The following is a 23,174-nucleotide window of genomic DNA, read 5'->3' on the forward strand; positions in this document are numbered from 1 at the left end:
GCTGACCCGGCTGGGCGACGTGGTGCTGAAGGTGGCCCGCTCGGGCCGGCCGCTGGTGCACCTCATCCGCGCCTGGTCCGTCGTCTGCCACCACCTGATGGAGGTGAGGCGGCCGCGCTCGCCGTCTGTTGCCCGGCTGCATCTGCCATGTGCCGGGTGGTGTCGGTGTCGACCTCGGACGTGTCCGCTGCCTGTGATGTGGTGTCAGCCTAGGGCGTGTCTGCTGTCTGTGGCGCGGTGTGGGCCTCGGATGTGTCCACTGTCTGTGACGCGGTGTCGGCCTTGGGTGTGTCCACTGTCTGTGACGAGGTGTAAGCCTCGGGCGTGTCCGCTGTCTGTGACGCGGTGTCCGCCTGGGGTGTGTCTGCTGTGTGTCTGTGACGCGGTGGGGGCCTCGGGTGTGTCCACTGTCTGTGATGCGGTGTCCGCCAGGGGTGTGTTCGGTGAATGTTTGTGCCGCGGCGTCGTCCTCGGGTGTGTCCGCTGTCTGTGACGCAGCGTCGACCTTGAGCGTGTCCGTTGTCTGTGACGCAGTGTTGGCCTCGGGCCTGTCCGCTGTCTGTGCCGCGGCGTCGGCCTCAGGTGTGCCCGTTGTCTGTGCCGCGGCGTCGGCCTCGGGTGTGTCCGCTGGGTGTCTGTGACGCGGTGTCGACCTCGGGCGTGTCCGCTGTCTGTCACGCTTTGTCGGCTCGGCTGTTTCCGCTGTCTGTGTAACGCGCCCTGACCCACCGCGCGCAGGCGGCGTGTCACAAGGAGCTGGCCGTGTCCAAGAAGGCGGTGTGCTGCATTCACGACACGGTCAACGCCATGCTGAGCTCCCACTCGGAGCTGCCGCACTTCCACGTGAACGAGGCGCTGTTCAAGCCGCTGGAGACGCTGCTCTGCCTGGAGCTGTGCGACGCCGACGTCCAGGACCAGGTTCGTGTTCTGACTCAGCTCCACACCTCGCCGCCGGTGAACCTGGTGGATGCCCTGCGACGCGTCCGGTGGGATGAGACGCTTCCGGACTTCTTGGAGTTTTGCACGCAACTGTCCGCTGGATGTACCTTGTTGTATACATATTCTGATGGCAGTATAACCTGGACGCGTCACCTGGGGTGTCACTTTTTAAAATCGGTCGGGGGTTAATCAGAAACCTCAGCCGAAAATGATGATCTTAGCTACCCCTAAAACCTGACGTCTTCCCGGATTTCGACCACTCGAATTTGCGGTCTCGGGATAAAGATTTAGAAATTCGTACATTGATTTTTTGCGGAGAAATGACTTCTAGCTTCAGTTAAGGGAACTGCTTTTTGTGAAAAGCTTTGAGTTGGCGTAATTTACAGAAAAACGTGTTAGGAAATCCTAGCAATAATTCACCGTGACTACCGCTGTCGCTGATTGCGTTGTATACCCACTACACAAGCCTCGATTATGCAGAATCGCCTATTATTGTGGGAGGAATGTATTACTTTTGGCCACCCTCTTCTCTAAAAAGCTGCTGTATGTCGCAGCCAATGGTTCTTGCTCAGTCCAAGCGCTACCATTAAAAAATTCAAACATTTGCAGACTGGCTTGACGTATGAAGGAATTTGCACGCCTAAAACATTAGGTACCTTCAGGATACTATTTGATACAAAATCAACATGATACTAATAGTGATGTCTTTAGGCGCCTTAGCCTAGTAAACAAATAGTTAAGGTATTGTGCTGGTGCGGCTCAGTATTTCCCATTCACTCATGTATGAGTGTGCTCAGAGCAGCACAGGGTGGGGGGGGGCTCAAGTCAGCACGGGGGCTCAGGCCTCCTGGAAGTATGCAAGTGAATCCCCCGCGCGTCACACCTGTGACACTCCTGCACCGTCTGTGTGTAATGCCTAACCACAATGGCCATACTGTCCGTCCTGCCGCGCCGCTGCGTCCTCCGCTGCCGCGACCGAGCGCGCGGCGCCGGCGCAGTGACCCGTGTCGATCGACAACTGAGCATGTGCCCCCCCCCCCCCCTTGCAGATCGTCGGCTCGATCTGCGAGTTCGTGGAGCTGAGCACGGCCGAGATCCGCAGCGGATGGCGGCCGCTCTTCGGCGCGCTGCGCTCGGTGCGCGCCGACGGCGGCCCGCCGCCCGAGCCGCCGCCGGCCGCCGAGCCGAGACACGCCACCTGCGGGTGGTGCTGGACGTGTTCGAGGCCTTCCTCAACACGGACAACGTGCTGGTGTTCGCCAACGCCGCCGTCGACTGCATTCTCTGCCTGCTGAAGCACGTCCGCGGGCCAAGTAAGCCTCTGGAGAAGGAGGGGCGGGGGAGGGGGGAGAGAGAGAGACTTCCGCGTCCGCTGCTCGTGGAAGGAGGGAGGGGTCTGCTGCGGCATTCGCTCCTGCAAGGGATAAAGCTGCCCTGGCCGCTCACCACGTGCCATGTCCTGCGGACTGTGTGGAGCCTCCCGGTTAAGACGCTTAGAAAGGAATGTCAATCCGTGCCTCTGTCAGTGCTCAGCGGCAAACTTTTGGCTGCCGTGCACCGCATTGCGGCCGTGATCTGCTACGGGACTGGCAGCCCTGACCTGTGACGGGACCAGTCGCAACGTGTGACAGGACTGGCCCTGACCTGTGACTGAGCCAGCCCGGACCTGTGACGGAGTCGGCTCTGACCTGTGACCGGACCAGCCCTGACTTCCAACAGGACCAGCCCTGACCTGTGGCGGGACTAGCCCCGATCTGTGACAGGACCAGCCCTGACCTGTGACCGGACCAGCCCTTAACTGTGACGGGACCAGCCCTTAACTATGACGGGGCCAGCCCTGACCTGTGATTGGCCAGCGCTGGCGTGTGACGTGGCCAGCAGCCCTGACCTGTGACCGGTCCAGCCCTGACTTCTAACAGGACCAGCTCTGACCTGTGACAGAACCGACCTTGACCTGTAACAGGACCAGCCCTGGCTTGTGACCGTACCAGCCCTGACCTGTGACAGGACCAGCTCTGACCTGTGTCAGGACCAGCCGTGACCCGTGACCAGACCAGCTCTGACCTGTGACAGGACCAGCCCTGACCTGTGACCGGACCAGCCCTGACCTGTGACAGGACCAGCCCTGACCTGTGACAGGACCAGCCCTGACCCGTGCCGGGCCGCACCGCTGACCGTGCGTGCCGCGTCCACAGCCGAGCTGCAGGACAACAACAGCAGCCTGCAGGACCAGGAGCAGGTGGTGCCGCTGGACACGCTGGGCGGCACACAGCTGACCTGTGCCGCGCCGCGCTGCGCTACATCAGCCGCTGCCAGCGCCATCCTCCGCCTCCATGCACGGCATGCACAGCTGCCCCGTCTTCCACGCCGCCCACAGTAACGGGCGTCCTGCCACGAGGCCCATGTTGGATTTGTGGTTGTGGTGTGTTTTGGTAACGGTAGCGAATGGGCGCGGTCGGATCATGAGCGGAGAGGCCGGTCGATTTTATGGCTGCTCTGGTCAGCGGTTTTTTTAAGGCGATCCCGCGCCGTGTGGTCGCTTAATTGACTTAAGCCTCGCCCTGATTCGCCGTTTTGCATAGCGTGGACTGATAGGTGGTAGGGTGGGAGCCATGCGCCACCACTGCCATCGCCTGTCGTTTTCAAACTAAGAAAGACACATTCTAGCGGTAAACACCAGCGGATTGTCTTCAACCTGCTCTCGCAATTGCAAAAGGTGTTTGTTCGGTCAATAATTGATCCCATTATATCAGACCAAAGGCCACATTTCTGGGAAATTGAACTTTTTAGCTTTACACGCTCATATGTACAGGACCATTGACTCGCAGTGACGCTAAATCTAAATAGACGAGTGCTTTGCTGAACTGATAAGCATAACAGCATGTAGTCTTATGTGCTTTAAGCGTGTGGTTACGATGCATGGCCCGTTAGCGTAACAGTGGCCGACCCCGTTACGCGCGGTCCGCAGAATCGCCGGTTACCGTTCGCCGCCCGTGCTGGCCGTAAAATCGCCTTACAGTGTTCCTCAAAAGCCGCCGATGTCTCAAAGCCAGAAAGGCTAGGGACACGTTTTTGGTCTGAACTGCTAACACCGTTACTTGCCGCTACCTGCGGTATCCTGGGAGTGCCTCCACGTGCCGAGGCTTTCTGGGGCCGCGGGTGGCGCATGGACCCAATGGCCCCCACGTTGGGAGTCGCCCTGAGCGCGCGGTTAGTCCTGGTGGGGTACCTTATTCGGGCTAGGATCTCAGGGCTGAGATGGGCTAGGATAGCCTGCGTATAACCGTTATTTCCAGATTTGGGAAGGAAAGTATGTCGTGTCGGGGAAGATGTCATGTGGTTGTCTTGTAGTTGCGTGTTGTTGAATTTCATGAGTATCTTGTTGATGCGTGGAGCATCGTCGAAAGTGTTCTTCGATGCGCGTGATTTCGTGACAGAAGACAAGCTTGTGTGTGTTGCGACATCTTTGAATTGTGTTGCCTGTAAAAAATTGTGCCTCTTGTGTGTGTTTTTTTTTGTAAACCTTTTCCGGACGGCAAGCCTCTTCTTGCGCTTTTTGACTGAAGGGCAAGGCATTTACATGTCACCCGAGGTAAACACAAACACGCGTGCGTTCCCCTCATATCCTTGCATGACTGCTGTGGTGGAAATAGATGCTCCTTCCTTGCACTGAAGATGGTCAGTGACCGAAAAAGGCATACAAGTTTTTTTGTACTATTCGTGGGGCAAAGCATTATGAGCAGAGGCACCCATTTTGACAAGGGACAACAAATGTTATTCATTTAGCGGTGTCTTGTGTTAGCTTCCTTTTCATCGTATTTACCAGCCGTTCGGTACTGGTTGCCAAAGATATCTAGCTCCACAAACCCAGTGTTTTGGTGTCGTCATCTGCCGTGCAACCCCATTGTAACAACCGACACCTATCGCATACTTTGTTATCGCCACTCTCATTTCACGCTGTGCAAGGCGTTTAATCACGACAGAAAGGAGCCTGAATTCACAGCTGACCGCACGGTGCGATGAGACCGGGTGCAAGCAGCCGAAAGTCATTACCTTTAACGACCGGACCGAATGCCGGCGGTTCCAGCTGTTACGAATACCCGGCGTGCGGTTCGTGCACACGTCTGAGGCTCTGTGTAGCGTGGCGACCCGGCAGGCGCGGGCGAGGAGAAGCCGGCTGAACGGCAGCCAGAGCGCGTGCCTGGAGACGCATTGGTCAAGCCCATGTGTACGCGCTCCCGAAGGTGTCTGACTCCGCTATCTGTGGTTATGGCATCACGTGTGAGATGGTAGCTGACAGTTCTCGAGCTCGCTGTCGTACCACTCCCGCGACGCCGCGCAGAACGTCCCGCCTGCCACTCGATGTGCGGTGTCTGCGTATTGACCATTCAATGTTGCTACTGTGGGCACGGCGATTGGTGCTGTGTGCGCGACCTCAGATCAGGACACCGGAAAATTAGGCCTGTCTGCATGCTTTCGAGAGTGAATGAATGTAATTACGAGCTGGATTTCAGGCTGAATGAGAAGTGCTCGGGCTATGTGAAAATTCAACGGGAGCCGCCCGGTCTGGCAGTCACGCTTTCTTGGAGCTAATGTCTCCGCAACCACTCATCGCAGGTTCATGTAGTTTTCAGCAACGAGAAGCGTAATTCTCCAAAAGCTGTGCCGCATAAATCGTTAGACATTTGCATGCAAACCATTTCATCAGGTGGGGTTTTCCAGCACCATTGCAGTATCACCACGTTTTCGAATCGTCCGTTCAATAAACATGAAACAGGTAAAAGTTTCAAATGGTGGAAAAGTTGAAGAGCCCGGGTGACAAGCCGGTTCAATCTCGACCGCCCGTTGTCGCAGCGTCACTAAGCTGGCGCACTCTGAACCATAACAAAACAGGCAAACGTATTGGCACGCGTGGGTCCATGTGTAGGCGGCCGCGCGCTCCTCGTGCGCAAACCTTGGGTCGGTCAGCCTTACCGGGCGTTTGTAAGTTTGAATGCCCAGATCGCAGGGGTTACAACAGATGACCACGTGACACCGGTTGCAGGATGGATTCGGATGTGGCGGCTGCGGTTCCCGAGCGGGTCTCAGAGATGTCTGAACCGTACTAAGTCATAGGCACCCCACTAATCGAACGGGTGTCGGCCAGCGATATATTCTGAAAACCGATTTCGAACACAAGGTGCTCGGGCCTAAAATGAGAGGGACGAAAACTTTGCAGACTAGCTCTGTTTATTGTGATTAGTATTCACCAGGCATATTTGTGCGTTTTGCAAATATGTGGTTACGTTTGCAAATCGCAAATCGTTGTAGATTTATCGATGTCCATCAAAACTCCCAAGCCCGAACAGACTCAGTCGGCCATGTTTCGAGCCATGTAGACCTCCGCCCGTTAAATTATCCCTGATTTCTAGCGCATTCATGAACGCCAATGGCTGCCGAGGCGCCATAACCAGCACAGTTGACGCGCCCTGTGAACCCGATAACTAACTGACGGTTGACGAAGATGTCTTGCTCCATTAGCTTACTGTTTGGCGCCACCCACATGATAACAGCTGATGCCTCTCGCGTGTATTACCGCTTCACCTGCCCCCCGTTGCGTGAGGCGTCTTATGGGGTGTAAGCCATCGATTCGTCGTGGTTCTAGGCATGGATATGTGCATGCACATCCATCAGCCAGTGCTGGCTGGTGCGATATGAAATTAATGTCCTGATTTAGTTCTGTGATGTATTCCCATTTTGATTTAGTTATTTACTGTATCGTATCCCGCTCTGATTTGGGTTCAATCATGTCGGTTGGGAACATGGCATGTGCTTGGGGTGGATGGGTTTGTTGACGGGTGGGCACCCTCGTTGCCCAGACATACGCAGACTAGACTTGAGCGATTCGCTCACGTATATTTGCATCGCCTGCCGTGTGCTGTTAATCACTAGGCAGTAGCTATGCTAAACGGTAGATAATGCTGTCGCTGATTAGAACGAAGCATGCAATCGTCCACGTGCTGCAAGGTATCAGAAGTCCAGATGGAGGAACAGGTGTTCAGGGTGTTCAGGTGCTTTGGTGAGAAAGCCGCGAGAATCTGGACGTTCATTCTCGCCCCGCAGGAGCATACCCGAGATTTATGGCGTGACTAAACAAATCGTACTGTGCATTGAACAGCGCGAGGCCGTTCCAGGGCACACATTGGGGAGAATGGAACATCTAGGCAGTCCCGACCGGAGACATCAGCCTGCGGCCTTCACTGCTCTTTCACGACAGTAGAAAGGAAACATCCCATGGGGCATGCCCCCGCCCCCATCCCCTGTCGTCGTGCCGTGCCGGACGTCAGCCCCGAAGAAAGCCCTCGCCCCCGCCCCCGAGCGGGGTGTCTTGTAAAGAGTCCGACATTTACCTGTCCCAGGACTGTGTGATGGATACCTTTGTCGGTCGGGGCGTCCGGGCCCTCCCGTGCATCTCCCATCCCTCCTTTTGAGCGGCGTTATCCCCGGGACACGCGTTCCGACTTTCTCTTCGCGCCGATTAACATTTTTTCAGTGTTGCAGCGGTCTGCGGCCGTGTGTGCGGTGGCGTTCGCTGACATTGTCACGTCCAACTTTCCCGTTCCATTTTCCTGTATACATTTCGGAAGACTTAACGGTGGGCGGAAAACGCTCGGTCATTGTGCCGTACGAAAGCTGACTTCGGCCGGCGACGTGTGGGCGCGTGCGGAGCCGGCCGTGATCCCGGGTGCACGAGCCCGCCCGCTGCGCTGGCGGGAAGGCCGGCCCGGACGTGCCGACGCGCCGGATCCTACGTCCAGATGGCCGTGGAGTTAAAGGGGGCCTGCGGCCGGGGAAAGGCTTCGACGTCACCGCCCGCGTGACAGCCGTAGGATTGTTTGGTAGTGGCGCGTGACTGACAGGGTGTTAGCGTGGCCGGCTCGTGGGCGGGCGGATGTGACATAGCGCGGGAATGCCGTGTCGTCGGGGCGCCAGGCGACGTTGCCTGGCCTGTGCGCTGGCGCCGGGGCGCGGTGTGCGTTTCGCTGACGTCATCCGTGTTCGATTCGCGCACATTGGGGGCGCCGGCGACTGGCCGGGTGCCGCCTGCCTCTTGCCGTCAGGCTGGGTGCCGTCTGTTCACCTCTGTTTGGCCGGGCCCCTTCCTCTCCTGCCGCCTGGTTGGGTGCCGTCTGTTCACCTCTGTTTGACCGGACTCTGTCCTCCCCTGCCGCCTGGCTGGGTGCCGCCTGTTGACCTCTGCCTGACTGGGTGCTGTATCCGGCCGCCAGGATCCAGCTGAACACGGCGCCCCTGACGGTGGACCCGGCGCCCGATGACGAGTCGGCGCCGCCGGAAGAGCCGCCGACGTCGCCCGCCGACGGTCCACCCGTCACCTACGAGCGGCTGGCCGTCCAGGGGCCGTTCACGGCGCTCGAGCAGCTCGATAACGCCAGCGGTGAGTCGCGGAGGGCACCGATGACGTCTTCTCGTCTGGCGGCGCCGAGGCGGCGGTCGGGAGTGTGTTCCACGCGCCGGATGGAGATGGTGCCGGTGCTAGGCGTAGTCGTCGTGAGCCGTGCTCGTTCCGGTGAGCTAGTGACTGTGGGATGTTCTGCAATGACGGCAATGGAGCACTGGCGGTGAGAACTGTGTGCCTCGCTCTCTACCTCGGTAAAGAGATCTGGAGGTTCCTACTGTTTGGGTTATGCTGCATCCAACAGACGCTCCACACTGACGCTGTTGTCGGCAATGCGCCTCCGTTCTCCTGTCGTCGGCGAAGGGTCTACCCTCAGGCCAATCGCGGTTGTGATCATCTGGCGCCTGTAGCCCCGGCAGCTCCCTCTCTTGGGGCCCGTCGTGAGCCCGTGTGACGCCGCCGCGGTCGGCAGGGATCCTGCGCGTGTGGTACCTGCTGCTGGAGGGCCTGGCCGGAGCCACGGCCACCTGTCCCCGCCGGCACCAGCCCCAGACGATGGAGACGCTGTTCACGCTCCTCCGCTCGCTCGCCAACCGGCCCGGTCAGTGGCGCTGGTCACTCGCCGGCCAAGCGGACCCCCAGGCGCGGAGTGGCCCTCGAGGCCTGACAGCCTCAGCTTACCACTCCACAGGGATTAATGCTTGGTTGAACCATTATCACTGGTGGCCATTGCGGCCAGTACGAGCAAATGGCCAAATGAAAGACATTTGAATGGGATGGGGTCGTCCACTTTTGGCGAAGCCCTTGGAGCTCACGTTCATCCGCTGTCTGAAGCGCCTCACACCGTCGGCGGTCGGGGCAGTCGAGTGTCCTCGCTGCGCGTGGCCCCAGTGGTCCTGTCCTGATGGAGGAGGTGGTGCCGCCTCGCCGGAGCGACCCCCTGACCGAGTGTGACGCGCGCTCCGACCGGCGGCGGCAGGCGCCGAGTTCGGCATCTACTGCGTCAACCACCTGCTGCTGCCGATGGTGCAGGGCTGGCTGCGGCGCACCGGCAGGCGCCACCGCGGGTGGGACGCGTTCGCCACCAACTTCAAGCAGTGCTGCGGCCTGGCCACCGACCTGGTGGTCTTCTACCACAAGACGCTGCCCGGTGAGTGTGCGCGCCCGCTCCGGGGCGACCCGCGGCCGTGTGGTGCGGCCGGCGGCGCACGTCTCGCTCCCCGGCCGGTCTGTGGCGGGCGCTGTGTATCCCACGCACAACCGGGGCCGGGTTTAGTCACGATTTGTGTGTGTTTGTGGAAGCTTCAGGTGACTGAGACGTCAGGCCCAGGACTGGGTAAGAAAGTTTTTATAATAACTGCCAGTCGGAAATGCCGTCTTGTATTTATGGACACTTATGCTTGTCTAGTTAAGCGTCTGAGCGCTGATCTGTGGCACGCACTTGGGTAATAAATCCGGCAACTCTGTTGTGTGCCCAGCCAGGGCACTCGTGTGTGGCTCGCTGCAGACGTTCCTGCAGCATCCGCCGTAAAAGAATGCGTCGGATGCTGGTGAGACAGCCGTTTCAGGCTTACATACGAAACATCGTGCCACCGAGCATGGACGCTGGTCTCAGCCACCGGCCTGGGGTATTAGCCCGACTGGGTGCCGGTCCCCAACCCTACCCGGTACCGGACACACCGCGGCGCACCCCACTAAACTGAGACCAGTACGACCACGTGCTCAGTGCCTTTCCGGGGAGGGTACGGTGCTTCCCCAGTACCCGGAGCGGGCAGGCCGGGCCGCCGTCTGGTCGGCAGCGTGGCGCTAGGCCTGCAGACTGCACGGCGGCTTACAAGGAGCGTCCTTGCGGTGGCTGCTGTGACGTCATCGGCTCAGCTGGAAAGGAAAGCACCCTAATCACGAAAGCGGCATTTGCGATGGCTTGATACCAATGCCAGGTCACGAGCCCCTGGCGATTTTGGCATGCTTCTTTCGCGCCCTGCATTCGTGATGCGCTGCCACTCGCGGAAGGACGTCGCCGGGCATGCACTCGTTTGTAGCGCGTCCGTCATGCGGCGTGTGTTCGTGTCCGTCCACTTCGGTCACTGGTCAGGATTGTGGCGGGAGCGGGCAGGAAGCCTGCGCCGTGGTTGATCAGCGGCCAGTACACGACGCACTGGTTCTTACCTGGCAAATGGCAGGGTCAGCGTTGGGTGTTCAGTGGGGCGCTATTATGCATTCCTTTCAGATATGCAGGCAAGCAGAGACACTGCGCCCAGGACAGACACGAGGCATCGGGCAGGTAGATGTAGAGTGCGAGTAGAGGAGTTTTTTCTGAGTGCGGAACGTTACCGAGGGTGTGGAAGTAGACTGAAGAAGAAGAAGACTGAGACGAGTGTCGACAGTTTTCATAAAGGCAGACAAGCATAGGCAGGCATAGGCAGGCAGGCAGGCAGGCAGGCAGTCCCTCCTGATGCCCATCGTAACTCCGGCTCCTCTCTGCTACGCAGATGGGAATCGGTTTGGGTTTGAGCGGTGGCGCTTGTTAGTCGTACTCCTCGTCAAGTAAACTATAAAAATTGAATTATGTCGGTGCGTAGTTGTCGGCCAGTTTTCGCGCATTTGTCACTTTCAGACGGCATGAACTGGAGGTGTTTTTTACACCACTCCAAACATATGCACACCCGGACCCAATTGAACTTGGAATGCGGTCGTGGCGCCTGGCGCCCTCTAGGCGTTATTCCCTGCTTTGAAGGGTGCCATAGCCGCCCGGGTAACTCCAGCACGCTCGCTTCAGGAATGTTTCCAGCTATCGTGAGGATTCAATCGAATTAAAACGCAGTGCAGGCCTGACGCTGGGCGGCCATGCCATGAAAAATTGCGGCACGGAACGGAAGCATTCGAAAGAATCGTCATTTAGCATGAAAACAGGCCAGCCTTACTCACTGCAACAGCTGGCTAAGAACGTGTATTCGTAATGAGTTTAGGCGGTGCAGTACCATCATGGCATTGCCTGCACGCCATTTTTTTTAAAACGCGTAACGTTGCACGTATGTAACGTGGGAACTGCACGTGCATTGAATATTTTTGGGTCACACAAACATTTGTTTGGGTGAGAGGTCAGAACGTCTGCCTAGTTAGTTGACTTTTGGCTCGAACTGACTTAATCAAATAAAGCAGCGACGAATGTAATGAAAGAAACCAATCAGACGAGACCAACTTTCCAAGTGAAAGCAAGAAATTTTGCTAAGTTCATGCCTTAAAAACTATATCCCATTTATCGGAAATTCTTGGCGGCGGCGGCGCGGGAATCGCACACGTCTGGGGCAGGACTTCACCGTCGTATTTGTGCAGGCGTCGGTGTTTGTGCGTGCAAGATTATCCGCACTGTAGTGTGAACCACGGACTTCCCGCCCCCCTGTAACCTTTGTTAAGGACTGGCGTTTGATTGCGGCAGCCAGACCAGCTACGGCATCGCGGTCAGTATCGGACTGCAGGAGGTCAATTCGACTACGAATGTTGTAGGAAGCCCACCGCTGCTAAACCCGTAGAAATGTCAGTCATCGACCGAAAACACGTTTGAAACTTCCGTGTGGAGTGCGCACGTCTGTGACGCAGGCCAGGCAGCATTGTAAGGAGAAACACGTACGACCCTGTGACCGTGCCGCGGCACGCCAGCTTATCCTGAAATGTGTGTTGGATGAAAAATTGGTTTGCGGAGTCACGTATGACCTATTTTTGTCAAGCCTGTCGTGAATTCAAGTAATTTTTCACTCCGACAAAGTGCTTTGCACAATGTAAACCAGTTGGATGCATGGCGTAACATTCTGGAGCTTACATAAATATCTGCAACAAGTTGATTAATATTTTTCACCGAAATGTCCGCTTTCAGAACGCGGAGCGGGTGGCTTTGATGGGCTAACACGGGTCAGATTGTTCTAGAGTATTCGAGGTTTTGTAAAGAAAAATTTAAAACATTGCCAAAACTTGCACGTCATTGTTTTGAAATCTTTGCACGTCATTTTAAACATAAAAACGCATGCTTCGACAGCTTTCTACTGGCTTGAACTGAATGCATTGTAATGAAGGATGAGCGATTTTCATGTGAACAGCGAACGGACCGATAGCAAATAACGAGGAGGAAGTGAGGCATTGCACTGCGTTTGTATAGTGCAATGACGCCGCACTTCCACTGCGACGTCTATGGTCAAACCGTTTGCGCGGGAACATAGGAAACGGTAAAAACTTTCTGTGCATCTATAAAATTCCCCGGACCAGAGTCGATGCTGCCCACGCATTTTAGCATCACCGGATTTGCAACCAGGTGCATGCTGTATTTCTTCGATGCGAACACAAAACATACAGCAAACTCAACGTTGCCCCGCCCATGATGAGCGCCAGCGATCGACCAAAAGGATATGTAAAGGAAACTTCGGCTCACGTGGATTCTATAGGAGTCGAAATCAAGCGGTATCACGCAGGGCAGTGCCCACCTACCATTACGTTGTCAAAACTGTGCCGGACGATGCATGACACGGCATACTTTAGGCCCATTTCGGACATCGCCCAAATAGCGTCAAAATTAGGTCCATGACTCGGCTTCACGGGTTGGAAACCAGTTGCTATCCGTTTGACGCGACCACAATTTGTGTAGCAGACTCGACACCGCACACCACGGGTGCGAATCCCGCTAGCCACCGTTAGAATGAAGCTGGATAATTCCGTCGTGAATATGGGCTCTGGAGTCTAACCAAGCGGCTGGGGACCCCAGGACAAACTTGCCATCATGTTACGGGACTCGCAGACCTGTGCACAAAAGTGGTGCGCCTGTTGAGAAGTGATGCATTTTAGGCACTTCTGCACTGTCAGTTCTACTCACCTGCCAAAGTATGGCAACAGAGCAATAACCTAACAGCCGATGAACAGCTGGCTTAAGGGCGACATGTTGTCAGAACTGGACCGAATAGGACAATCGGAAGAGTGAACGTGTCTGCGCCAATCGTAAGAGCTCAAGACGGTTCGAACGGTCTGCATTCGCTAAGAAGGAGCGCAGAGGCGCACCGGAATCACGGGGTGACGGGCGTCACCTGTTTGCAGCTATATACCGTGACTCCGCGGTGACCCCGAAGACCCCGCCACTGTAAATTACCGCTGGTGTCTGTTGGATTCAGCGCATGTTGGACATGTGCGCTCACAAGATGATATGACTGGGAGAGCGATTTGATGCCGCCATCTTATTGGGACGGTGATTTGATGTCACCATCTGATTGGGAGAACGACTTGGTGTCACCATCTGATTGGGAGAGAGGCTTGATGCCACCATCTGATTGGGAGAGTGATTTGATGGCACCAGTTTCAGGAAAAGTGACGAAACTATGCCTGGTGGCCGTCAGTAAGGATTGCAATGGAACGAGTGGCGTCTGGAATGAAATTGGTTCCAGTACCCCAGTGAGGCTTAACTCTGGTTTTTTAGGTTGATATGTTAATGTGTCGCTGAGGAATGTGACAAGGCGCGCCGCATGCACGTGGTTGTGGTGTGGTATTAGCGCTGGGTATCGACGTGCCTGAAGGTACGATTGTTCTTCTTCAGTTATAACTAAACAGAAGGTAATGTTGTCACCACAGTTCAAGCAAGGAAATTGTGTCCCTCTAACGAAAGGGGGCATCACGCAAATGAATCGTCTGGTGCGATAATAGCAAAGGCGTGTGCATGTATCTAGTGCTTCCTCTCGGGGGAGGCCGTTCTGCCCCGCGACAGACCAGACGCGTCGCACCACTCCAGATCGCGGCCTACGTAGGAGTTTGGTCCTGACACGGCTCCATCTCCTGGCCGTCAAATGAACCTGAGATGACAAGCGCTGGGCCGCTAATTTGCCCGTTGCAATGCTCCTTCCCTTCCCCACGAGCGTGTGATATGTGAATTGATGCGGTCGCCGGTGGCGGCGGTGGTGGTGTCGGAGGTGTCCTCCGCGGGCCGACGCGCGGTAACCTGAGGCCGTCCTGGTGTGTGTGTGTGGGGAGAAGGATGTGTGTGTGTGCGGCGCGGTCGCCGGCGGGCGCGTGCGAGTAACAGAGCCGCGTGGTGTGCCCCTCCGCAGCCGACGCGTCCGAGCGCCAGCGGGCCGGCGCCCAGCTGATGATGCGACAGCTGCTGCTGGTCATGATCGAGTGCGTCTGCCAGCCGCACGAGGTCATCTCGCGACTCGGCTGCGCCTGCATCAGGTACCGTCCCTCTGGTAACAGCACACTGCATGCCGCACTGTCTCCCACACTGCCGCTCTCCCGCTGCAGTCGGCAGTCAGCGGCCAGCTCGCTGCCGACCGCCTGCCGCTCGGTTGGAGGCACGCCGTTGTCCTGCTGGTGACGACGGCCTCAGCTCTGTTAGCTCAGCGCGGCGCCCGGCGGTGCCGCCAGCAGCAGTCTCCGATAGCGGTGGAACAACTCAGAGTCCCAATCCCCACATTACGACGCCGCTAAGCCACCAGCGATACGAAACTGACGTATGGGCTGGGATCTTGGGGTGGGCTTAGCTCAGTTTGGAGACAAGGCGAAGGAGCGCCGGGTGAAGGTACGGGTTCAGTCTGGCTGCAGGCCAAGCGTCATCGTCGCCGACCTCGAGCTGTGCGGGAGACCGCGACCCTAATGACGCTGCATGTTGAACGCGTCATTAAACCCAACAATTATGGCTAATGGCACTTGGTGGTGGCTGGGCTGCTTGAGTTGCTAACCCGCTAAACACAACGACCTCGGCGTCGATCAACAGGGCACTTAGCCCCTCCGCCTAACAGCACGCACGGCAAGTCGGCGCACTGTACGTACGAGCGACCCGCTTAGCACTGTACCCTTGATCATCCTTCCGCGATCTGCGGCAGACGGCAGACGCAGACGGCAGACGGCAGACGGCAGACGCAGACGACAGACGCAGACGGCAGACGGCAGACGGCAGACGCAGACGACAGACGGCAGACGGCAGACGCAGACGACAGACAGCAGACGCAGACGGCAGACGGCAGACGGCAGACGGCAGACAGCAGACAGCAGACAGCAGACGCAGGACGGCAGACGGCAGACGGCAGACGGCAGACGCAGACGGCAGACGCAGACGACAGGACAGCAGACGCAGACGGCAGACGGCAGACGGCAGACGGCAGACAGCAGACAGCAGGACGCAGACGGCAGACGGAGCAGCAGACAGCAGACGCAGACGGCAGACGCAGACAGCAGACAGCAGACAGCAGACAGCTAGACGCAAGACGGCAGACGGCAGACGGCAGACGGCAGACGGCAGACGGCAGACGGCAGACGGCAGACGGCAGACGGCAGACGGCAGACAGCAGACGCAGACGGCAGACGCTCGGCGGCAGACGCTGCTGCCTGGACAGGGCTCCGAGAGGCTCGGATTTCGCCGTGTTCAGATCTCCCCGATCAAGAGGGAGACGGTCACCGCGAACGCCCCTTGTGCCGCGTGCTGGGTGGCAAGATGACCGCTCCTCGCCCCGGCGCCGGCTCGGTCCTTGTCCGCGACAACAGCAGTCCATATAGGGGAGCTGTAACAACCGGCCCTGGCCGGGCCCGCTGTTGCATCCGGCCCTGACTGCCTTAAGTAGGCCTGAGGCCTAAGTAGGCCCTTGCCGCCCGGGTAGGCCTTGGGTGGCGAAGCTGCATCAAATCATATCGGCACCTACCGTCTGCCGTCAGTAAGTAAACAGGACCCAGGTACAACAGTCGACGTGCTGTGCAAAGTCATACGGGCTTGGCACTCAAACGAGCATGCAGCGAAAAGTGCGTGGAAGTGCACCGAGCTTGTTGGCGGTGTGGAGCGTCCCATGGCGGTCGAGTCGGGTGGAAGACCGACCTCCTCTGCGGCGGTCGTCCTCGGCTGTACACCACGGCCTGTGGTGGTGCACGACGTTCACCACGCCCTGCGCCGTGAGACGGCGTACACTACGACCTTTGTTGTTAGGCGGTGTACACGACGACCTATGTTAAGCGGCGTACACTACGACCTGTGTTGCGGGCAGCGTGCATCATGTTCTGTGACGTTCCGCGGTGTCCGTCGTAACCGACTGTCAGGGATGGCATGCCGCACAGCCTGCTGCGCGAGGCGGCGCGCGGGCTGCGCTGCCGCTGTCGGCGCCAGGGCGGTGCGCTGCGGCGTCTGCGTGACGCGAGTCGTGTCGCTGGCCGCAGTGGAGGACCAACTCCTCCCCACGGGCCTCTCCCAGCCGCTCCGCATACGCCAGTTGACACTTATTCGGCGTAAATCATCCCAAATGGTTATTTGTGATCCGTAAATCACGGACGGCGCTGATCTACGACAGGAAGCTCGCAGTGTCTACTTAGGCCATTTGCACGTTCAGATTCTTTTCATCAGGTGCGATGATTTACCGGGTACGTCTAAATTGCGGCCGGCCGGCGGCCGCACAGTGGCGCCGCTGTCGCGGCCGTCCGCCAGGGGCGCCCGTGTCGTGAACCCTGCGGTCAATTAGAGAGTGCCGTCGCTGCACAGCGGCGTGCTGCTGCATTCTGGCGGCGCCGATTAGAGCCCGCCCCCGCCACAACGGCCGATGCGCCCGCTGCAAACGGTGTGGGAACGACGGCGCAGCCCGCTCCACGCACAATTACCCCACATAGTATTCCGCGCTTGCTGCTCAGCTCGTCCCGAAACGCGAATACTTGCAGCCTTTTTATGTCGCTCATGGCTCCGAAAACGGCTGGAATAGCCCGGAAAGCCGACCGTACGCAGATTAGCCGGTTTAAAAGAGCGCGCCGACTGACCGAGCGGAATAATTCAAATTAAGCCGGCGATTGCCGGCAAAAATGGTGGGTATTTTACGGGGGGTTTTCACATACTTATTCCAATGGTGCCAATTAAGAACGTATATTTTTCGATTAATTGCCCTATTTAATTCATCTATATTAGGTTCATGCTTGTGATGCCGCCAAAGCATGGCATACCACCGTAAACCACGGCATCAAAACAATGCCGCGGCATGATGTCAGGCCCGCTGGCACGCATCCCCGGCGGATGTCTGTTGTCAGGCGTTCGGCTTGTGTGTTACGCAGTAATGCCAGACGGAAACGATGTATTCATACAGTGCTTAGATGTGTTTGAAGTGCTTTGTAAACAAGGACGTGGGTTGTCTCTTAAACGCCTTCTGAACAGGGGCGTGGGTTACCTTTTTTGTTTGTGCTGCCGCCTCTCTGCCTCAGTGCATGGCAAAATAATGCATGACGGGTGTTAAAAGGACATAGTTTTGATACGTAATGCCTGTTGTCAACAAGTGCTCGTATTGTCCCTGTGTTCATGGTTTTCGGTCATCCTTTGTCATGTAAACGAACGTGGTTTTAGACCATCCTTTGTTCTGAAAACTTTTTTGCTCAATTCATTTGCTCGCTTTACACAGCTTTCTAAAGGGCATCCCTACAACGTCCATTTTATGACTGCGCACGCAAGCATTCCACATGCATTGCAAACGCATTGCATTGCACCACATGCGAACGAACAAGCATTCCACATGTTGCTTTATTTAACGTGTTTCCCACTTGGACGTCTGCACTGTTTGCGTTCTGGAAAAGTGTCCGTTCTGGGCTGCTCTAGGACATCATGGCCACGACTGTCGTCACTGCGCGTACAGTCACCGCAGTGAACGTACGCATAGTGACGTTCACCGCGCGTACGCTTAGCACCTGGCAGATGCTCCCTCAAGTCATTGCTCTAGGCTGTTGAGTTGTTTCGAGTTCTGCCAATGATGTTTGTTTGACCATTTGATCACTAGCTGATAGCCGATCATGGCGGCCAAAACCCCGATGGCACGGGGGGAGGGGGAGGAGAAGTGTCCATTCGCACCCGTTCACTATTGACACGAGGAATATTATTGACGCAAGGCTCACATAAAACGATTGCGGCCGAAGACCGATTTCATTGCAAAACCCGTGATGTAGGAACAAAAAGGAGAACTATGGATCGCCGACCTTAACTTGGTCGGAGGTCCGATTGCACGCGCTGGCACCGCCCCCACCCCCCGTATGGTCTCCACCTGTAGAGGACTGGACGGGCCAGCGGCTTCCCCGTCTGCCATCCTGGGCCACGCCCGGCACGCGGCGCCGTCCAGATCAAGGCGACCCCGGCGGCGTGGGCAGCCTGGTCGGACACCTGACCGTAGGTGCGTGCCCTGTGGGGAGGGAACAGCAGCGGAGGCGGCGGCGCGCTCCCAGCGGGCTGCGCTGTCGGCCGGCTGATGGCCGGTGTCGCCATAAGTCACGCACGCCGGCGCGGCGCGCTCTCAGCGCCGCCGCCGCCGGCCGATCGCGTGCGCGGCCCCCATCGGCCGCCGGCGCGCCGCTGTCGCCGCGGCGACGCCGCTTTTTCCGTCATTTTCCTCTCCACTGGGCCGCCTTCATTACAAACGACACATGAACACTCGGTCATTAAGATTTTTTCCACTCGGGGTGCAATAAAATCATGTGTTTTTACGGCGGCGCCGGCCGGCCTTTATTGGAGTGAGCTTCCTCCTGGCGCTGGCCTCCTCGGAAGTCGACCATTCGCCCGCCTGTTTTACCCGAGCGATAATTTGATTAGGTCGCGCCGTGTGGAGCCGGCGCCACTGGGCGGAAGGCGGGCTGTGCGAGCACCGCCGCTGGGCGGAAGGCGGGCTGTGCGAGCATCGCCGCCGCTGGGCGGAAGGCGGGCTGTGCGAGCACCGCCGCCGCTGGACGGAAGGCGGGCTGTGCGAGCACCGCCGCCGCTGGACGGAAGGCGGGCTGTGCGAGCACCGCCGCCGCTGGACGGAAGGCGGCCTGTGCGGACACCGCCGCTGGCCGCCTGGCCCTGGCCGGGCCGAGCTCACCGCGCGAGCAGGACGCTGCTGCCCTGAGCCCGCCGTTTGGCCCGTGGACGGATCGCCCTGCGCGACACACCGTGCGCTGGCCGGGAGCTTCACCCAAGCCTCAGACGCTGCAGCCGCAGCTGCTGCGTCCGGGACCCGGTGACGCGTTGTTTGCTGCACCACTCCATCCCCGGGCTGTGGCCTCGGCCGTGCTGTCAAGTGCCACACGCAACGGCGTGTGGGGTCGGTGCTGACCCAAATTCAGCCGGTTTGCTCGCGCCAAGTGGTCACAATGCCGGGCGGATTCGTCAGTGTTTGAACAGACGATTGGACTTCCGTGGTCACTGCTGAGATGAGGCCTGTCGCCGTTTGATTGGTTTGCCCATCGAGTGCATTAGACACCAGGGCAATGCAGAGAAGATCCGTGCTACACTTATATAATCGTTTATTATCACTGTGTTTATATTCATTCATTGTTATACCAGATACCAAATTGTTGTGTTGAGTCCTAATCCTATTTGTTCGTTGCTCTAGCTGATAGGACGAATGCAGGTTCGTAGGTTCGCATAACCAACTAGAAGAGCTCTATCCTGGGTATGGATTAACGTACGTATGGATTAACGTACCCACAAATGGTGCTTTGTGCTCGCATTTTGGTCAGCTGGGTCATTTGGGTCTAGTCCTTTATTCCAAGAAAATCAAACGATCGTCCTAGAATATGTTTGCTTTCGGCATTGTGAGTTGAAAGCTCCTATTTTGATTGCACTATCTCCAATACACCAGAAGATACCGGTTAAATGATGTTGTAATGCTCAATAGCGATTGTATCGGCAGTACTGAATATTTAGAGGTGTCCTCATCGTCAAGAGAACGCAGTGGACATTTGGTGTACCGTCAAATCTCCGGGTCATGACTGCGGCCGCCCGTTGCGTGAGGATGTAAACATTCTTGAGGATATGCACAGCTCGAAATGCTGAGTGCCGCCAGTGCAATGGTCAGTTTGCGTTACAAGGTTGTTTTACCAGTAAATACTCGTTGGTATCTTGAAGGCCGTCAATTCAACATAGGGTCCTTTGACACCGAATGCCGAAAAAACAGGAGCTGAATGCTTTTCTTATTTCTGCTCATTTTTGTATTTATCGCTTTGGTTGTCCACGAATGTGGCGTCAAAGTCTAGGAGGCTCGAACTACATGTTGGGGAGGGTATGCCCCCCCCCCTCCACCCCACCCCTTCATCTTAACTGAATACGATCGTACACCCCTAGACGAGTGTTATAGGTCATAGTGTTCCAGCATCTGAGTCTTCAACATCCACACCGTCTCGCCGTCATGTGTGGAATAAGCCACCGCATAAGGTACCTCGAAAAACTGTAGCATCTTCATGATATTTTCACTTCTACACATTGCCGCAAGTTGGCCGCAAATATCGTGCGCATCACACTGTAGCAAATTATCTGTGGAATCTCCCTGTTGTATTAGGGTATCGGTTATGTCCATTTGTTGTCTTCGGAGTCGTTGTATTGCGTTAGAGTAGCGGTTGGGGTAGCGGTAGCAGTAGTAAAACGGGCGTGCGTGCTGCTAACCACTCGGCCGACATCGTCTGAGGTTACGGCTGGGTGATCATCGAAGCTCTGGCCATTGAGTGATGAGTGGGATGATCACGTTCTTGCGAGGTGCTCTGTATCGTGATGTGTATTTTGCACATGGATCTGTGCCTTTGTATAGAGGTGAAGCTTGTTGAAGCGCGTGGATGCTCACGGACCGCACCGAGGGCTTCTCTCCCCTCCAGCTTAGACCGCGCTGGGGGCTGCTGCCCCCTCCGGCTGAGACCGCGCTGGGGGCTGCTGCCCCCTCCGGCTGAGACCGCGCTGGGGGCTGCTGCTGCCTCCTCCGGATGAGACCGCGCCAAGGGCTGCTGCCCCCTCCGGCTGAGACCGCGCTGAGGGTCACTGCGTGGGTTCAGCTGGTCCGTCTGGAGACTTGCCGCTGGCTGCGCCGTCCAGCGAGACACTCGACCGTAGCAGGCCTTGAGAACACTCCAAAACGTTGTGGGCTGTGGCTTTGGTTGTGGCTCTAGTTGTTCGCTGGGTGACTGGTGGCTGCTCCTCAGTTTGTCGCGGTCGGCAACAGTCACCGCTGGAGCCTGCCCTGCGTCCCTCGGCCGCCGCTGGGGCCCGCCCCGGCCTGTCTGGGTCCTCGGTCACCACAGGAGCTGGCCCTGGCCTGTCCCGGTCCCTCGGGCACCGCTGGCGCCGGCCTTGGCCTGTTCAGGGTTCCACGTCGAATGCGCCGCAACTAAATAACCCCGCTCCTCAGCCATCGGCACGTGCCATTCGTTACCCACCTGTCAGAAAAGCACTAATTGAGCGGCTTGTTGGCGTGCGCTGTTGCTGTGCACCTGTTGCGCCACTGCGCAAATGGCCCTCGCTGACAGCGGCCCACGTTGCTGCATTCCCGACGACCAGTGCCCAGTGACAATGCAATGGCCCGTGCCGTGACCGGCCGTTGCCCCAGTGTCCGGCGATTAGCTCCGCCCGCGGACAACAGATGGCACTAATGTCGCGGAACGCGAGCCACACAGGAAGGGCGGCGTTTCCGATCGGGGCGGGGGCGGAGGCGACGGTCGACGATGTAGGGTGGCCGCTGCCGACGGTGCTGCGCCGCGTATGCGCCCGTGACGTGATGATGTAACGGGCTGGCCCTGAAGACATGGGCACGAGAGCCGATCACGCAGGTAGGAAACGTCGCGCCGCCAAGGCCTCAATAGCGTCAACTCTCCTCATTTGGTGCGTTGTCCGTCATCGACCGGTCTTGGTTTCTGTCATCTCTCTCATCTCATCTCCACTCAGGGTTCAGTTTCTGCGCTCTCGTCTCCTCTCATCTTCCTCCAGGGGACAGGTCCTTTTGTCTCGTTCCGTCCCCCCCCCTCCCCCGCCCAGCGGTCAGACATCTGATCGTCTGACGTCAGCGGCCGCCGACGCCCGCCAGCTCTCCTCTCATCTCACCGCCGGCCAATCAGCCGACAGATGGCTGGCCGGGGAAAATGGCGGCCGCGCCGGCTTGCCCACTCGTCGGGGCCGACCGACTGGTCGGACCCTGACAACAGTCGGCTGCCTGCAGAGGCGCGCTGAGGCGCCAGCTGCCTCCAGAGGCGCGCTGAGGCGCCAGCTGCCTCCAGAGGCGCGCTGAGGCGCAGCTGCCTCCAGAGAGCGCCAGCTGCCTCCAGAGGCGGCGCTGAGGCGCCAGCTGCCTGCCAGAGGCGCGCTGAGGCGCCGCCTGCCTCCAGAGGCGCGCTGAGGCGCCAGCTGCCTGCAGAGGCGCGCTGAGGCGCCAGCTGCCTCCAGAGGCGCGCTGAGGCGCCAGCTGCCTCCAGAGCGCGCTGAGGCGCCGCTGCCTCCAGAGGCGCGCTGAGGCGCCAGCTGCCTGCCAGAGGCGCGCTGAGGCGCCAGCTGCTCCAGAGACGCGCTGAGGCGCCAGCTGCCGCAAGAGGCGCGCTGAGGCGCCTGCTGCCTCCAGAGGCGCGCTGAGGCGCCAGCTACCTCCAGAGGCGCGCTGAGGCGCCTGCTGCCTCCAGAGGCGCGCTGAGGCCCTGCTGCCTCCAGAGGCGCGCTGAGGCGCCATGCCTGCCTACTGCAGAGGCGCGCTGAGGCGCCAGCTGCCTCCAGAGGACGCGCTGAGGCGCCAGCTGCCTGCAGAGGCGCGCTGAGGCGCCAGCTGCCTCCAGAGGCGCGCTGAGGCGCCTGCTGCCTCCAGAGGCGCGCTGAGGCGCCTGCTGCCTCCAGAGGCGCGCTGAGGCGCCAGCTGCCTCCAGAGGCGCGCTGAGGCGCCTGCTGCCTCCAGAGGCGCGCTGAGGCGCCTGCTGCCTCCAGAGGCGCGCTGAGGCGCCAGCTGCCTGCAGAGGCGCGCTGAGGCGGCAGCTGTCTGCGGAAGCGCGCTGAGGCGCCAGCTGCCTGCAGAGGCGCGCTGGGGCGCCTGCTGCCTCCAGAGGCGCGCTGAGGCGCCAGCTGCCTCCAGAGGCGCGCTGAGGC

At 58.3% G+C, this 23,174-nt stretch overlaps 2 protein-coding genes across 2 annotated transcripts in view; both read left to right on the forward strand.

Annotated features, from left to right (window-relative positions):
- LOC119102847 (brefeldin A-inhibited guanine nucleotide-exchange protein 3) overlaps positions 1–1,940 on the forward strand; it is a gene marked incomplete at its 5' end in the record, with an annotated part of 23,166 nt that extends 21,226 nt beyond the window's left edge. Inside the window, 3 exon segments of the mRNA XM_037226299.1 lie at positions 32–103; positions 739–918; positions 1,920–1,940. Coding sequence (XP_037082194.1) covers positions 32–103; positions 739–918; positions 1,920–1,940 — 273 coding nt within the window.
- A 4,981-nt stretch (positions 1,941–6,921) lies between these two features.
- Positions 6,922–23,174, forward strand: part of LOC119102848 (brefeldin A-inhibited guanine nucleotide-exchange protein 3) — a 62,827-nt gene continuing 46,574 nt past the window's right edge. Inside the window, exons 1-5 of the mRNA XM_037226300.1 lie at positions 6,922–6,989; positions 8,208–8,374; positions 8,808–8,936; positions 9,315–9,485; positions 14,416–14,539. Coding sequence (XP_037082195.1) covers positions 6,922–6,989; positions 8,208–8,374; positions 8,808–8,936; positions 9,315–9,485; positions 14,416–14,539 — 659 coding nt within the window. The remainder of the gene's footprint in view (positions 6,990–8,207; positions 8,375–8,807; positions 8,937–9,314; positions 9,486–14,415; positions 14,540–23,174) is intronic.

Source organism: Pollicipes pollicipes, unplaced genomic scaffold (assembly GCF_011947565.3).
Source record: "Pollicipes pollicipes isolate AB1234 unplaced genomic scaffold, Ppol_2.1 Scaffold_5724;HRSCAF=6776_pilon_pilon_pilon, whole genome shotgun sequence".
In the NCBI taxonomy this organism is placed as follows: Eukaryota; Metazoa; Arthropoda; class Thecostraca; order Pollicipedomorpha; family Pollicipedidae; genus Pollicipes; species Pollicipes pollicipes.